The sequence below is a fragment of the Alosa alosa genome, chromosome 5 (assembly GCF_017589495.1).
Source record: "Alosa alosa isolate M-15738 ecotype Scorff River chromosome 5, AALO_Geno_1.1, whole genome shotgun sequence".
Lineage (NCBI taxonomy): Eukaryota > Metazoa > Chordata > Actinopteri > Clupeiformes > Clupeidae > Alosa > Alosa alosa.
In genome coordinates, this window is record NC_063193.1 from 2,258,780 (window position 1) to 2,276,368 (window position 17,589).

General features: G+C 41.0%; 1 protein-coding gene across 5 annotated transcripts in view; it reads left to right on the plus strand.

Moving 5' to 3' along the window:
- tctn2 (tectonic family member 2) overlaps window positions 1-7,165 on the plus strand; it is a 48,268-nt gene extending 41,103 nt beyond the window's left edge. For 4 of the 5 annotated variants that reach the window (XM_048244628.1, XM_048244630.1, XM_048244626.1 and 1 more), the window contains exon 15: window positions 6,298-7,165. In XM_048244628.1, coding sequence (XP_048100585.1) covers window positions 6,298-6,419 — 122 coding nt within the window. In that variant the 3' untranslated portion in view covers window positions 6,420-7,165. Of the gene's footprint in view, window positions 1-1,292; window positions 1,648-6,297 lie in introns of those variants that run through there. The other variant, XM_048244629.1, reaches the window with a different exon arrangement.
- Window positions 7,166-17,589: the final 10,424 nt, after the last annotated feature.

Genomic DNA, 17,589 nt, shown 5'->3' on the forward strand with positions numbered 1-17,589 from the left:
AATATTGTTCAAAACAGCACCAAACCACCAAGCTTGCTTAGGGCCTCTACACATAAAACAAAGCACCAACAACCTAGTTAGTGAACCCGGAGTTTATTAAGAAAACTTACCGCAGTCAAGCTATCCGGAGAAATTCTTTGGTCACCTCTATTAACGATTTACAGCTTATTTGATGTGTTTTAATGCAGAAAAACACCCTTGTGTCAATTTTCACTGGAATTACACTTTAAAGGGATACACCAGCATTTGGGGAAAAACGCTCATTTTCCACCTTGAGTTCAACAATTGATTTTTATCTTTCTCCAGTTCATCCAGCCGTTCTCCAGCCTAGCATAGATCATTGAATTGGATTAGACCATTACCATCTCGCCCGCTAGCACCACGCTTCAAAAGTGACGATTTCCAGTAATTTTCCTATTTAAAACTTCTTGTGTAATAAGAACGGAAAATGAAACATGACGATTTTCTAGGCTGATTTGAAATGGAACTATACTCTCATTCAGGCGTAATAATCAAGGAACGTGGGCGCAGCAGCACAATATCACATCACTCAGCACCTGAAAATAGTTCCCGTAGGCTATAACTCTCGGTAATGCAGCCAACATTATAGCCTACTATTTTCAGGTGCTGCGTGATATCATTGTGCTTTAAAAGGGTGAAGTTTGTTAGAGTGCCCATACTATGAAAAAATGATATTATGAAAAAATCACTTTTTCTGGGATTTGTTTTTTTTTCTGGTTGTTTTGTGTCTCTGTTGCTTCCACACGCATAAACTTGGAAAAAAACATCCATGCTGTTTTGAGTGAGATACGAGTTTCTGAATGTATCCTGCCTTTAGTCTCTGGGTGAGCTTGTCAAAATCGGCAGGGCCGTCTACGTCTTTGGCCAAACATTCGAATATACCCACCCACCACCCCCTCCCATCAGAGTTGAAAATTGGGCCTTGGCAGTTTTAAGTTTGGGAACCTCAGGCTAGCTATGCTGGAAGCGACCCAAGCCATCCGGTAATAGGCAGCCAATTTCACAAATGCTTTATGCTTTTTACCATATATATCGACCCAAATAAAGTTTTATCCATTATCATTTAACATTGTTAGGCCATGTTACATCATACATGCAGGTGTCTGAATTGATTCTGCTATGGTTACTGTATTTAGCAGACGTTTCGGCTAAACTCCGACAACTTGACTATTAGGCCACGTTACTATGAAAATTCAAAGAGACCCGTCAATGATGTTTGTCACACATTCTTTATCATTCCTGCATAACAAATTGCATTTTATCACTGACAGTCGGAGGCTTTCTGGTGGAGAATCCTCCAACACCATGTCAATGACACAACTGGCTATTCCCTAGCTTCTCTTAGGACCATGCTGCCCGTTGATGTAAACATGGAATCAGTTCCGGAGTGGGGCGTGGCCAACAACAGCTCATTTGTATTTAAGGCAGCAGGCCCCAGAAACAGCCTATTCTGAAAGGGACAGCAAACAGCTTCAGGGACATGTTTTGTGCAACCCATAGGCCTATTTTGACTTGTTGAAAAAGAAATATAATATGAGCACTTATCTAATATAGCATTATCTGATGGTTCACTGTCAAGTCAAGTCAAGTTTATTTATATAGCACATTTCATACACAGAGGTCATTCAATATGCTTTACATAAATAAAACCAAACAATAATAACAAATAAAAGCATAGAAGGGCAATATAGTCAAAGAATAGTTAAAAGGTAAAGATCATAATAAAAAGAAAACATAAAACGCAAGGTAAAATCATTTGAAAATAAAGAATAATTAGTAAGCAAAAACAAAGGCAAAAGTAGTAAAAAAAGTAATAAAAGACAAAGTAGAATAATTATCAAGGCAGATTCAGAATTTGTAACTCGGCACAGTTAGCAGAAAGCATCTGAGAACAGTTTGGTCTTAAGTCTAGATTTAAAACTGGCTACAGTTGGGGCCTTAATGTCATCCGAAAGTTGGTTCCACAGCTGAAAAGCTGCTTCACCATGTTTAGTTCTAACTGTAGGTTTTACTAGCAGGTTTTTCACCTGGGACCTGAGAGGACGAGAAGGTGTGCACTGTTGAAGCATGTCTGACAAGTATTTAGGTCCTGCTCCATTTACTGATTTATAAACAAGAAATAGTGCTTTAAAGTCAATTCTGTGACTTACTGGAAGCCAGTGCAAGGACTTAAGAATTGGAGTAATGTGGTCAGTTCTTTTTAGTTTTTGTTAGAGTCCTAGCTGCTGCATTTTGTATCACCTGAAGCTGTTTAATAGTCTTTTTTAGGAAGGCCTGTGAACAGTCCATTGCAGTAATCAACCCTGCTGGAGATAAATGCATGAATGAGTTTTTCTAAGTCATGTTTTGACATCAGCCCTCTGAGTTTGGCAATATTTTTGAGGTGGTAAAAAGCTGATTTAGTTATCGCTTTCATGTGGCTGTTGAAATTTAGATCACTGTCAATTAATACACCAAGATTTTTAACAGTATCCTTTGCCTTGTGTCAAGGAGAGTGGCAACCCTAAGTCTTTCCTCATTTTTACCAAATATAATTACTTCAGTTTTTTCTTTGTTCAGCTGAAGAAAATTGAGACATCCAGGTGTTGATTTGTTCTATACACTGACACATCAAGAGGACCATAGTCGTTTGGTGATAGAGCTAAGTAAATTTGTGTGTCATCTGCATAGCTATGATATGAAATCAAATTATTTTGAATGATTTGTCCAAGTGGGAGCATATAGAGGTTGAATAATAGTGGCCCCAAGATCGACCCCTGGGGAACACCACAGGTCATGGACGTTGGTGATGAGGTACAGTTTCCGATGGCAACAAAGAAGCTCCTTTCTTGTAGATATGATTTTAGCCAGCTGATAACTATGCCTGTAAATCCAACCCAGTGTTCTAGTCTGTGTAGTAAAATATTGTGATCAACAGTGTCAAATGCTGCACTAAGGTCCAGTAGCACTAGGACTGATGTTTTACCTGAATCTGTGTTGAGGCGTATGTCATTGGAAACTTTAATGAATCACTGTGTCGATGGCTTTACAAAAAAGCCTGCACATTTTCTGGCTTGAGGGATGAGCGAAGGCAGGTCACCATATTTCCCCCTGTGCTTAATACCCGCTCAACACAACAACAGATTATTTGAAGAAGAAAAAAAGTAATGTAGCCAATATAATGAATATTTTGATTATTGATTATTTATCATTATTTGATGGTGATATTCACCATATGAGTGTAGCAAAACTCTACCAAAAGATTCAAAAGAGCCCCCAAAAAAAAAAAAAAAAAACAGTTATTTTAATTTTCAGTGCCTTTCGGTACTTTGGGGCTTTTGTTAGTTTCTATCAGAGCTAGTGAGCAGAGCTGAGCGGTGCGAATATCCCGCTCCCTGCACTTGGCCGCTCCTCCGCTCAAATTCACGTCAGGTCGCTCCGCTCAATTTCGCTCCCCGCTCCACTTCAAAATCCTCCCGCTCCAGTGAAATCACTCCACGCTCGCTCCAATTTAAAAGAGGGAGAAATAATCTACAAGCCAAATTGTCACATTAAACGAAAAACTTAAATCCCAAAGAACTAAGAACAATGGCAATATATTTCACTCGTAGAACATTTATTTTAAAGGGACACCAGGCAAGCTTGATGCTTTTTCTCTACGAAACTCCCCCTCCCTCGGTCTGAAGCTCTTTTCCTTTTCTTTGCATCTTCCGTCAAGGGTTTTTTCGCTGCTTCTTCGGTGGCTCTGTAATACACACGTTTGCAACAATCGCTAGCGTTTCGTTAGCCTGCCTCTGTGCTGTATGCAGGATGTAAACTGATCCTGCTTCGGTCGGCGGGTACGATACACTGAACTTGCAAGCGGGATATTCTTCCTACAGGCAGTAGGGGCGGGCGAGAGAGTCTTCATTTGCCCTGTAATGAGTCATTTAACAATATACCGACTTACGAAGATGAGTAATTAACACGAAAACGTTGCCTGGTGTCCCTTTAAAATATAGTGCAACACCAATAGTGCAACAACGAACAAGCTTGCCATCGTCAATACTCATAAGCAGGGTAGGAATTTCACGGCGGCCACGACGGCCATGGCCATCGTAGCCCCTTGCGTTGGCCGTGATGCCCCTTTGAAAATCAGAGGTTTACAGGCCACGGTGGCCTTGGTGCCCCCATCTTTCAATATTCTGCTTTGAGTCCTACTAATAGCGATTTTTATTTAGCCTGTGGCCTGTCAAAATAATCTTAGCATTCACAGCGCAAATGAATTTAGTCTTTTAAGCAGTGGAGAAAGTGACAGCGCAAGAAAGAAAGTGCGTCCAAATTCACCCATTCTTCTCAGTTGAACTACTTGCGAAGTAGCCTACTCATCATCACACAGACATCACAAGTATCACATGAAAGAGCTTTTTCTCAGCTTTTAAACGATGTTAGCCGATAATTGCTGTGTTGAACGGTTCGCGAGAAAAGTAAATAATATAATTCAATTTAATCATACATTCTACTGAAGGTTTTGCGTCCATGATCTCCCTACCCATTCATCTCTTATACTTCACGAACCCTTCTTTTAACACATGACAAACCATATATCAGAATAAACAGCAGACCTTACCGAACACAAAGGTGTAAAGCAGTCCCCTGTACAGTTCCAGAGTAATCCAGTTTTGAATTTGCAGTAAATTTCGACATGCATGGATGTCTCCAAATTTGGTCTTTAAGTTTTACAATGTGGTTAAATTGTTCCACATGATTTCATAACGGGCCAAATACAAAATAAATGTTACAAATATCGCCTAGATGTTGGTAAACCAGAGGACAGCTGACTAAGAGTTTGTGAAAGTAGCCTTAAAGATCACAAAATGCTAAGCATGCATCTAGGCTATTTGAGTTTCTTAAAGCTGAGCTGTGCTTAAATTGTTCAATACATGATTTCATAGCAGGCCAAATATAAAATAAATGTTATATATAGCCTAAATATCTGTAATTATTAGATGATCAGATGATTTACAGTTCTATGTAATATGTCATGTTTCATGTTTTGTAATGTTTCATACAGTGATGCAGGTCTACTGCAGTGAATAGGCTAAATACAACTTTGATAATTTTTATATGCTACTACTGTATAGTTAACTTTGGCCTTGTTGCCCTGACATGTGGCCTTTGTGCCCCCCACCAAATATGCCCAACTGAAGGCCAAGTGGCCTTGCCCCCAGAATGGTGAAATTCCAAGCCTGCTCATAAGCCTAAAACTACAGGGATCAATGTGATTAATTGCCTAAAGAATACAGGCTTAGCATGCACGTTTTACTTTAGCCTTCTACTTGATAGGAAGGTAGCATATTCAAATTGCTCACGTTTTTTTCTTTGCTCTCCATAGCACACTCTAATGTTTCCGCAAAATGTGTCTTCTTACATTCCAAAATTAATCTTTACTCACTGAAACAGTGTCATCACATGGTTGTTCTTGCTCTACATTATTAGTATCTAGTTGTGTAGAAATAGTAGGCCTACACTTGTATGACTATCAGTTTCCTTTCTAAAATATTTAACTAACTCCATCCCCATCAACAAACTTACAATGGCCAATCTTTGAAATTTAATGGTCTTGGTTTTATTAGGAAGACATGAATTATCAGTGGATTTGGGCATGCATGCCTCAGACCCGTGGTGTGAGCAGTATCAGAGCGAAATTGGAGCGGATCAGAGCGGATGCTCCGGCCTCTAAATTAAAAAGCGGATTTTTTCAAAAAGGAATTTATAAACATTTTCTATAAACCAGTTATGATTCTTCATGCATATTTAAGAGAAACTAGCATATTGATTAATTCTTAATTTTTATAATAATCTTTTATCTTAAGTTTTATAATGAAATCATTTAAAATATTTGCACCCATATTTTTCGATGATCATACAAATAATTAAGTATAATGTGTATTTAAAGAAATTGAATATCACTAACTAAATCCATTGTAGCCATAGAAAAAACTGTTGGTAGTGACAGAACATGTTTTTTCATGTTACCTTCCTTCATTAGATTTAAAAAAAAAGAATCATTACACATGATAGACAGATGAATCAAAATCTTTATAGATGATAAAAAAGCAAGTAACAAGTAAGCATAAAAGAAAATAATGTGCTTCTTACATGTGTTTCATTTACATTTAGACTAAAATATTAAAAGTTGTCATTCTCATTCAGTGCGACGACGGATGGTACAAGTAGGACACAACGGGTGAATTTTGTTGCACTGAATGACAATTTTGGGTTTCTGAATGACCATTTACTTCCATCTTTTTTCAGGTGAGCCTTCCTCACAGGCCTTGGTTAAGGCCATCTATTTAATATTCCTCTTCATTATCGCTTCTCTGCTGGGATCTCCATGGACACAGATCAGGCAGGCATTGAGCAATACTGAACTTTAAACTATCGGTAGCAGATATGTACACAATAGAAAATCTAATAGAGGACCCCATTAATACTTCTGCTATGTTTTGAACCATGTTATCAATGAACTGAACTGACTTTTCCCGTTTGATTTTGGAAAAAACTATGTTTTTTTCTCTGTTTATGTAAATAAATGTAGATATTATTATGTATGTAAGTGCCAATAATGTAAGAGGATGAATTTTGTGTGTGTGTGTGTGTCTGTGTGTGTTTGTGTCTTTCATATTTTTGGGTAGAACTGAACAAGGGGTTTCTGTGCAGAAACTGAGATATGATTTCAGGAATAGAAGCAGTAGGATGTCCAGAATTGTTTTCCCATTCATTTTAGAGAGAATACAGAAACTTGTACAATAAAGCTCTTTGCAGCACAGAGACGTGCAGTAAATTCCCCTCAGATGGTGATATTTTAACAGATAGTGGAATGCAATTGCATAAAGGTGTCAATAAATACCAATCTTTTATAAAACCTAAAATCTGAAAATTGTTCTCAACCTCAAAAATAAACTCCCCTTCTTTATTCAGACCAAAGAAAATCACTGCTTTATTTATGTCTATTACCCTCCTGTTCTTTACCTCTGTGCTAACACTGTAGCTGTAGAATTGAGCTTATGACTCCAGCCTATGAAAGACATTGAGGCAAAATCATGGTCAGTGCACAATTTATTTGAATACATTTGTTACTTTTTTCTCCAAATAAATCACAACCCTTCATGTGTTAATTTTACAACACCAAAGTTTATTTTAGGTCTTCACAGAACTGTCTTTAGTCTGCTGGGCCATTTCTATAGTATTTTTGCACTTGCTTGACAGCAATGTATCAGAGCTAGAAAACGTAGAAGTTATCTAGTATAAGAAAGACATGCTGTGTATGAAATGTATTCAAGTAAAAATAAATATACTTTTTATTTATATATATATATATATATATATCCTGTAACTTTAGAGCTAGTGTGCAATACCAATCACTATGGGATGTGCTTTCTCATTCCATTTTTTTTTACATACTATTAGTTAGGCCTACACACTTTTGAGTTGCCTGTTTTCTTTTTTTTTCTTTTTTTTATTGCAAACACCATTGACATTACAGAAAATGCAACACTACGACATGCACAAGAATACTACATAAGACAAACAGATGTACATTACACAAACACATACTGTAACTTAACAAGACATCACATTGACTTGGCTTCTTAACACAACATAACATTAATAACAGAAAGGCTAAGGATGATTTGCGTCCAAGATGATTACAGATATGATTATCAGGGATGAAATTGATGACCGGAATGAAAAGAAGGGGGGATGGGGGGGGTGCGGATGGTAGTTCTGAGAGTGTGAATAAGGTGGTGTTGGGATGGGGGTGAGGGGTAGTGAGTGTGTGAGGATGTATGTGTGTGCATATGTGTAAGGCTGGCTTGCTGTTGGGCCAGGAGGAGAGAAGCTGGAACACAGAGAGGGAGGGTTTCAGAGGAGAGGAGTTGTAATTATTCTGTTAAAGATGAGTGTAATAATAAAAATAACTGATTGCCAACCTGGGCACCCATTAATGGCCACAGTTTCACCCAGCCCCCGCAGTTATACGGCGACGAGCTGACAGAGGGGAGGACCTGCGTGCCACCCAGGCCCCCAGCATATGCACACATCCCCCACTACCACGACCAACCACACCTCGCCCCCAGACCTCCACCCAACACGCCACTCTTGACCTAAATATGTATATGAATGGCTAGGTTGAGGGCTCTTTCTAGTGTGTAGCATTAAAAGAAGTGGGCATGCATGGTGAATATCTGTCAGGATTTTCCCATGCACACCACACTTGTGTAAGATGTATGCCTCCTCTGTAATGTGTGCATTAAAATAAGTGAGGCATGCCGATAGACACCTGATGAGGCATCTACCTGCACTCCACTCTTACCCTAGCCTGTTTTGTAGTTTTTGTTTATGTTTGATTAATGTCACCTAACATGTAGTGCAATTAAAAGAGAGTAAAGCGTGATGTGTGCTTCCAGGACAAGGCGTGTGCATGAGCGTATGAGGAGGGTGCACAACGGGGGCCCAGGGCCAATAGATAACCCACAGGACCCAACCAATGCCAAATCCACACAGCGACCCGCCAGGACCGAGTCTCCCAAGCCATCCAATGGGGCCCCGGCAGAATAACGATGAGAGAGGCAGAGAAAAAGAGTGAAATTAGTAAAGTTTATCAGAGAATGTAAATAAAAGGGGGAGGGGAAGAAGTGGATGCTATTTATATTACTACTACTACTACTAATAATAATAATAATAACAATAATAGTTCCAGCTACCATCCCCTGCCCAGTGTTCGATGATATGTGTATCTGTTGATGAAGTGTGTTATGATGGTGTGGAGATGGATCTCAGGCAAAGAGGGTCAGGACTGTAAGTAGGTGATAAAGGGGTACCAAGGAGAGGTTGTATCCAGAGTATTGATTAAGTTTGTAGTTGATAGGTTTTCTAATGATATATAGTCTGTTAACAAGTTTTTCCAATGAGTGATGTGAACATTGTTCCTAGATTTCCAGTTCATGAGGATTGTTTTCTTGGCGATAGTCAGCGCTACCAGCAGTGTTTTATTGCAGGAGTTGCTTAAATTGACTGTGGATATATCACCAAGTACGCATAAGGAAGGGGATGCTGGGATGTGACAGCCAAAGATGGAAGGGAGAGATTTTGTGACACTCACCCAGAAGTGGTTGATTGGAGTGCAATGCCAAACCGCATGAATGTATGTGTCTGGGTTATTTTGTGTGCAGTGAGAGCATAGATCCGAACCAAACCCCATTTTAGCCAATTTATGTGCAGTGAAGTGAAATCTGTGAAGAACCTTGTATTGTATTAGTTGTAGATTACTATTCTTTGTCATGAGGTAGATGTTTTTGCACATTTTGGTCCAGAAGTCGGCACCGGGAGTAATTGATAAGTCTGATTCCCATTTGTGATATGGTAGGCCAATTGTTTTTTCTGAACGAGATATAATTTTGTAAATTTGGGAGAGTATTTTTTTGGGAGAGGGAATATTAAGCAGCTCTGAGATTGGTGGGGGAATGTCAAGGTTAGCTGTCTGGATGTTAATTTTTCCTAGGATAGATGATTTAATTTGCAGGTATTGTAAGAAGTGTTTACTCTCGATGCCGTGCTTCTGGACGAAACAGGAAAATGAGGCCAGATTATTGTCTTGAAGAATGTGCTGAAAGTGAGTGATGCCCTTTCCCATCCATGTGTGAAAGTTAAGTGGTTTTTTATTGACAGTGAAATCTGGGTTATTACAAATCAGGGTGCGAATTGATGGTGCTATAGGTGAATCAGTGATGTGGTAGAATCTCCACCAGGCTGTCAGAGTAGATGAAATTGTTGGGGCTTTGGATGGATGTTTTTTGATCGACTGACTGCAGAAAGGGAGATCTGAGATTTTAATTTCTTTACAGATTGTTTGTTCTAGGTCTAACCAGGTGTTGTCTGAGGGGGTGGGGTGTAGCCATTTGTAGATGAAGTGGAGCTGGTTGGCCAGGGCTGGAAGTGTGGGGCCTCTAGTCCTCCCAGTGCTTTTGGTTTTTGGAGAGTGGTGAGTTTGATCCTTGGGGTCTTATCTTTCCAGTAGAATTTAGTGATTAATGAATCGAGAGACTTAAACCAGAGTGGGGTGGGCTGGGTTGAAATCATAGAGAGTAAATAGTTTATTTTGGGCAGTATTGTCATTTTGATTACTGAGATTCTGTCCATGATGGATAATGGGAGGTTCTTCCAGCGTTGAAGGTCATCATCTACAGTATTGAAGTGAGAGGGGAATAATTTAGGCTAAATAAGTCTGACAGCCTGGGGGAGACTTTTATCCCTAAGTAAGTGATATAGTTAGTGGGATAGGTGAGTGGGATAGGTGAAGAGTTGGCTGTCACATCCCAGCTGTTGGGATGTAATGGGAAAATTGCAGATTTATTCCAATTGATTGAGTATTCAGAAATTTTGGAGAATGTGTCAATGAGTTTGATGGTTTCTTTTACTGATGTTGTGGGGTCTTGAAGAAAGAGAAGAATGTCGTCGGCATAAAGGCTGATTTTATGGTGCATATATGGAGTCTGGACACCCTTGATGAGGGGGTTCTGACAGATGGCAGCTGCTAGGGGTTCAATGAAGATTGTAAATAGGGAGGGGGAGAGTGGGCACCCTTGTCTAGTTCCCCGGTGAAGAGTGAAACTTTGTGATGTTAGTCCATTAGTGATTACTGTGGCTGAAGGAGAGGTGTATAGCAGTTTAATCCAGTTAATGAATGACTCCCCGAAGCCAAACCTCCCTAAAGTGGAAAACAGGAAATTCCAGTTCATCAAATGCTTTTTCTGCGTCCAGAGTTGCTATGATGGTATTATCTTGAAAATTTGTGGAGTGATACATTATGTTAAACAGTCTGCGGGTGTTGGTGGATGAAATTCTGCCTTTAATGAAGCCTGTTTGGTCTGGGTGGATAATGGATGGGGTGACCTCTGCTAATCTGTGTGCTAGCATTTTTGCGATTATCTTATTGTCCACATTGAGGAGAGAGATTGGCCAGTAGCTGGATGGCAATGTTGGGTCCTTATTGGGTTTGAGGAGCAGTGAAATTAAGGCTGTGGTGGAACTAGTTGGAAGACGTCCTTTCTGTTTTGATTCATTAATCATTCTGGTGAAAAGTGGAGCTAAGATGGTCCAAAATTGTTTGTAGAACTCAGCAGGGAAGCCATCCGGACCTGGTGCTTTATTATCAGGCATCTGTTTCAGGGCATCAAACAGTTCTTGTTGAGTTATAGGTGATTCCAGGTTATTTATTTGGGTCTCATTGAGTTGTGGTAATTTGATGCTGTTTGGGAAATAGTCTATGAATTCCTGGTTGGGGTTTATTTCTGAAGAATATAGTTTATTGTAAAACTGGTAAAAAACATGATTTATTTCTTCAGGTGAACTGATTAGCTTCCCTGCTGAGTTCTTTATGACCGGGATTGTTGATTTTTCCTTGTTACGTTGGATTTGATTTGCTAAGTATTTACCTGATTTATTGCTATGGTGGAAGTTTTCCTGCCTTAGACGGTGAATCATAAATTGAGTGTGTTTATTGAGTATTTCATTGAGTTTGAATTTATGTTTCCTAAGTTTTGCCTGTGTTTCTTCAATTGGGTTGCTTGCATTGGTTTCTTCTAACTGTTTAATTTTATTGTTGAGTTCTACTTCCTGTTCTTTTTACTTCTTTTTTTGTATACTGAATATGAGATGATTCTTCCTTTGAGTACTGTTTTTCCTGTTTCCCACAGAAGGGAAGAAGATGATTCAGGGGAGTCGTTCATTTCTAGAAAGAATGCCCAGAGTTGCCTGTTTTCTCCCCTATGCGCACCAACAGAGTTAAAGTCCTACCAAATATTTGTTCCAACCATTTATTAAACCAACAGATTCTAGTTACCACAACTCCTCCTCAGTCAGGTAGATCAGCTAAATAGTGTAGTGCACAAGTAGAATCAATACATGGTAGGACTTTTACTTCCTGAAGTAACTGCCAGACTTATACAAACAGAAGTTCGGGAGGAGCATGACGGAGTTTGCCACGCCTCCTTCAATCAGACAGGTTATTTATTCGCAGTCGGCCTCTATCTGCCGAAGTTGCAGCATCGGCACCACTCCGCTTGCAAGAAGGAGAGCTACTCCGCGGACCATATCTTTGATTAGAGCAGAGTTGGATAGATCGATTGCCCTCGTTTCGCAAGGAAAGCAGACCTTCGTCGCCTTCTCCAACAATCAGTTCACTTTCCTCTCCTACTATAGCCGATCAACCGAGCACCAGAGCCGCAGCGTGGAGCTCCGTTCCTCCGGCGTCTCCCTCTCTGTTCTTGCAACACGTTTTTCAACTCCGCAAGTTATGGCAGCCCGCGTGCAGCCCTCTACCTTGCCTTCCGCTACTGCGGCCTCTTTCTCTATTCCTAAACAGCTTTCCCCCTGCTCACTCAACTCAACAAGTTATGGCAGCCCGCGTGCAGCCCTCTACCTTGCCTTCCGCTACTACGGCCTCTTTCTCTATTCCTAAACAGCTTTCCCCCTGCTCACTCAACTCAACAAGTTATGGCAGCCCGCGTGCAGCCCTCTACCTTGCCTTCCGCTACTGCGGCCTCTTTCTCTTTGCAGCTAATCAACCCTCCCCACTTTTCTCTTTGCCTACCTAGGGTGCTGCGCAACCTCCTCCCCCTTCCCCCGTAGCGACCACGTCGCTACTTTTTTCCCCTTTCCCAATCATCTCCCGTCGGCGCGAACCGCGTTCCAGCCCGCATTTTTTCCCAGCCAGGGACCGCGTCCCTGATTCCCCCTCACCCCTCTTTCCCTGGATTGGTGCCACCACCTTATAGGCTACTGTATCGGCATCTCATCTGAGACCATGTCTACATAAAATAGTAATACAATATAATCTATGTGGTGATGATCACAAAATGTATTTAAGGGAGCATCAATTTAACTCAATGCCAGCGTTGGCCCTTTAAATGTCGGATTTTTTTCGCTTTCGTCTGTGTTCATTGAGTGTCATATTAAAGCCCTTCCCTAGCTGACCAAGGGACCACCTGCACCTGCGTGTAGCTCTGCTCTGTTCCTCGGAATCCTCTCTAATAATGTGTTGCTGCTCATCACTTCTCTTGCCAATATAGCTACCACAGTTAGCTACAGCAGCCTATTTTAATTGCGTAGGCCTTACTAGCCTAGTAAACATTGGGGTGCATTAGATGTTGAACTTCTCTCCTGCAGCCCTATACAATTTGGCTAATTATTGTTTCCATCGCATGGAAAGATCCCCCCTCCAGACTACGGACGCTCCGTTACTTGCTTCTGATTTCAAACGCAGCTCAATGCTGTTCTAATGCAGATTGGAATCCCAGCAGGCCGTTACTCATTATTTTATGGTGCAGCCACCAACGCGGCACATAACGGCCTGTCCGATCAAGCGCTCAAAACTCTCGGCCCGTGGTCCTCCGACGCCTATCACTCTTATGTCAGATCAAGTCTCTTTGATCTGTGGGAATTAGCGCACCTCGCGCTCTCCCGTCCGCGCAAAATAGTAGAACGTCATTTGTTCGCGTGGTCCTGGCTATAGGGTCCCTCATCTTTAACGCATTTTTTGGGGTGTATTGCGGAATCCTGCAAGACTCCTGCCTGCGCAGTTGACTCCTGCACGATCCCACAAATCACTTCAGGACCCTGCCCAGAGACTTCGCCAAACATGCTTTTCTATTATGCTATTATATCTGTTTGCAAATTACGGAATGTGAACTAGTGAAATGGTGTTTACAAATGGAAGTTCGGGAGGAGCATGACAGAGTTTGCCACGCCTCCTTCAATCACACAGGTTATTTATTCGCAGTCGGCCTCTATCTGCCGAAGTTGCAGCATCGGCACCACTCCGCTTGCAACCCACCACCTCCCTTTACGCCTCCCGTCTTCCATAGTTCAAGAATAAGGGGGTGTATTGCGGAATCCTGCACGACTCCTGCACGATCCCGCAAATCACTTCAGGACCATGGCCAGAGACTTCGCCAAACATGCTTTTCTATTATGATATTATATCTGTTTGCAAATTACGGAATGTGAACTAGTGAAAGGCCATTTCTAGGCTTTTTCTTCCAAAATCACACTGTGCCTACTTTAAAGGGCACGGTTTCCACCTATTTTGGCCTACCATCAAATGCTTGACCTCTTTAGAAAACTGAGACACTGTAGTGTATTAGGAAACAATCAGAATAATGGTGTGAAGTACAGAGGCTAGAATATTTTTTCTTTCTACCCGGTTACAAACATCTATGAACTGACCACATTTCAGCCCTCTAAGTCACTTGAGAAACACAGCTGAGCCTTATCACCAACTCTTGTGAAGCTGTGTGTTAAAATAAATCAATATAGAAGAAAAGATGAGTGGTTTACACAATTATTTGTAAAGGTATGTCCATGCGTTTTACTCAATGCCCTATGGAGACTCCCCATAACTTTTGGTTACCCAAAATGCATACTGGCAATAAAAGGCTTACAAACCCCTTGGTGTAGAAACATAATCCTGCATATTGGGGCATTTGTCGACAACCCGCCAGCAGACCGCCAGATAACCGATGAGCAAAACGCCAGCAGACCGCCAGATCTGCCCCCATGGGCCGACAGTGGTCTGCCAGCCTCTTGCTATCTGGACAGCCACTGCGGCGGGTAATAAGGGCCCGTCCCAATACCTCCCCTACCCCTAGATTTTTGCCCTAACCCTCGTTTTTGCGCGTGCACGTGTAGGGGTAGGGTGTCCCATTACTTTAGGGAGCAAGGGTAAGTGCTATTTTCCCCTTAAAATCAACCCTCAAAATATAGCCAGGACCGATGCAGGCTTATAAAAGTGGGAGATGAAATTACCCAGGATATGAATTTTCATATATTTTCGCAAATGAGCATATTAAAATTTCGAAATATGTTGGAATATGCTAGTTTGATGCACATCCAATGGACTGTTGAGTTTTGAACACTAATGATAGAAAATATCTCACAAAGCTATCTGACGATGTCCATGATATTTGCTGAGTGCTTTTAGAGAGTCTGCCCATCAAATAACGTTATATATCTCATCTGGGTAGTTTCGTCAATATTTAGGATGTGTTCCGGTGTTCACATGAACACAAATATCTTTGTTGATTAACCAGACGTAGATAAACCAGCACAGCCCACACAACAATGACCGCTGGAACCAGCATGTTCCTGAATGAAAATAGTAGCAGGCTACTACCGGTAGACACGTCGGCGCTGCGTGTGACGTATGTGAGCATGTTCGCTACGCTAATTGACCGATCCCAAGCCCCGCCCCTTTTTACTATGTCACAATGAGGACTTTGGAGGACCTCGGTCAACCTCGGTCAATTTTGAATTTTCTAGTGTCCATTCTGTATGACAATACGCCGGTTATGCGAATGCTATAATGCTTCTTTTGCAAGTAGACTAAGTAACTAAATAACTAAAGAGCTCAAAAAGGTTCAAATATATGCCTGGGGTACTTGTAGAAGTGACATCCGATATCCTGACCTTGTGAAACGCTACCACACACAGGCCTAAGTTTGCATAACTTTGGATAGGCTGCTACTTTTCAGTAAAGAAATCTGAGTGTATACGAAATTGTTCCCTTTATTTGTGTTCATAACTACACACAAAAACATAACTAAACCTGGTTTCCACTGTTAAAACGACAATATAAGCCTACGCAAAAAATTATACCTACCTTGCAGGAACTGAACTCGCACACTCATACTCATACTCAATCACGTATCGCCTTACACACAACAAGAATACTTTCAGCTTTTAGGCACAGGCTACCTTGCCATGTTTAACTTGGGATAGAAGACTGTTCAAAGAAATAAGCTAATGATAATTTTTTCAACAAACGCAATATTCTACTGCGATGCATTATTGATGGATGAACGAGAGATAGCCAATGTCTTCTAAAGATAAAATCATGTGCCGATTCAAAACTATGCTTTGCTGTATAGGCTATGCAGTCTCGAAATCGCCAAAGGCCTACTACATTGCCCACATTTAGCCTAAGCGGGCACTGATGAAGTCTTATGCAAGACTAATCACGTCTGCAATTACTCTTGATAGCGTCTGCCTGCCATGCAGATATGTTGTGCGTGGTAGGTTTAATCTCAGATAGATCTAGTGGTTTCTTTTCAATACACTTGTATCATGTTTATTTGAACTCTTCCTTCTAAAGCAGCCATTCAAAATAATAAGTAGGCTATCGGCCTACCGAAGCGATCTCTCCACCTCCCCAACATGAGCTGCCTAGGCTAGCCACTCTCCAAAGTTGCGTGGGAACTTGGATCTGCAGCACTTGGTCCCGTCTTCAATTAATCCTCGAAATATGGTTAGATTTTGTTATGGCACGTCAACACCATATGTTTGCACAGACCTGTTTATTGAATCAGAGTCACATCTGCAGCAAATAAGGTAAACTACCTGCTTGTGATAACGTGCTAATTGTTTATCCCCAGTTAACATGCATATCCCATTAAGATCCGTAACACCGGATTGGTTTGTCCTCGATTTGTGGTGTTCCACCTTGTTGATAACAGCGGACATTGTAAATGTGTCCTTCCGCATACTGAAGGCCTTTCTTGCCTCTGTTTTTTGAATATATCAATATTACTTGACGCCCAGAAATCCAGCATACACTGTTGCACTCGGCTAAATGGGGGTGCTGCGTCCCCATGTTGAACACGCGTTCTCGCACACTTTCCTGCAAACTTGTCCGACTTAGCAACAGTAACTATGGGACTGACAATGGGAGGTGGGGCTTGGGATCGGTCAATTTGCATATAGTGGTGTCCCAATTCATAGGGAAAGATCTTCACCCCCACTTCTCTTGAGGGGACTTTAATGTTGAGGGCAATCAAGTGGAAGTTTTAAGGGGGGAGAAATGGGACGGGCCCTAAATAGAGCTAGATTACCACAAATAATCAGATCCGGTTTAATTTTCACAGGGATCATGTAACGTTACCAGCCTATAAGGGTAAATTGCGCTGATTTGAAGTTATCTACAATAACCAGTGTTGGGAGAAATGCGTTACAAAAGTAATGTAATTACTGTAATATATTGCTGTTTGCGGTAACGCGGTAATGTAAGGCATTACAAAAAAAATGGGGTAATATTTTACTCTGTACAAACTTCAGTAACGCGCGTTACAATGCATTTTAACCAAAAATTAAGCTGGGTTTTGTTTTGATACATATTCGCAAATACCACCGCAAAAACAACAGAGGAGAAAAAATCCGCGCAAAATAGTAGAACGTTATCTCCTGATACTGGTTGCAGATGACTGTGGCTGCAGCGGACTCTATTTGCGGGATGGACATAAGCCTACGCTCAGAGACAAGGATATGAAGAACATAATAGTTAGTGCACTTTGTGCGAAACTGAAAGATCTCACTATGCCTCGCGAAATAGCACAAGTCATTTAATGAAACATCTAAAGTAGTGCCACGCTAATCTTTTTGATTCTTGATTAAACACAAACGTCTAGTGCATGTCAGCTTTGAGCTGTGAACTTGAATTCACAATTGAACTTAAAGAGAATAAAGGGATAGAAATGCAGAAAAAAGATTGTG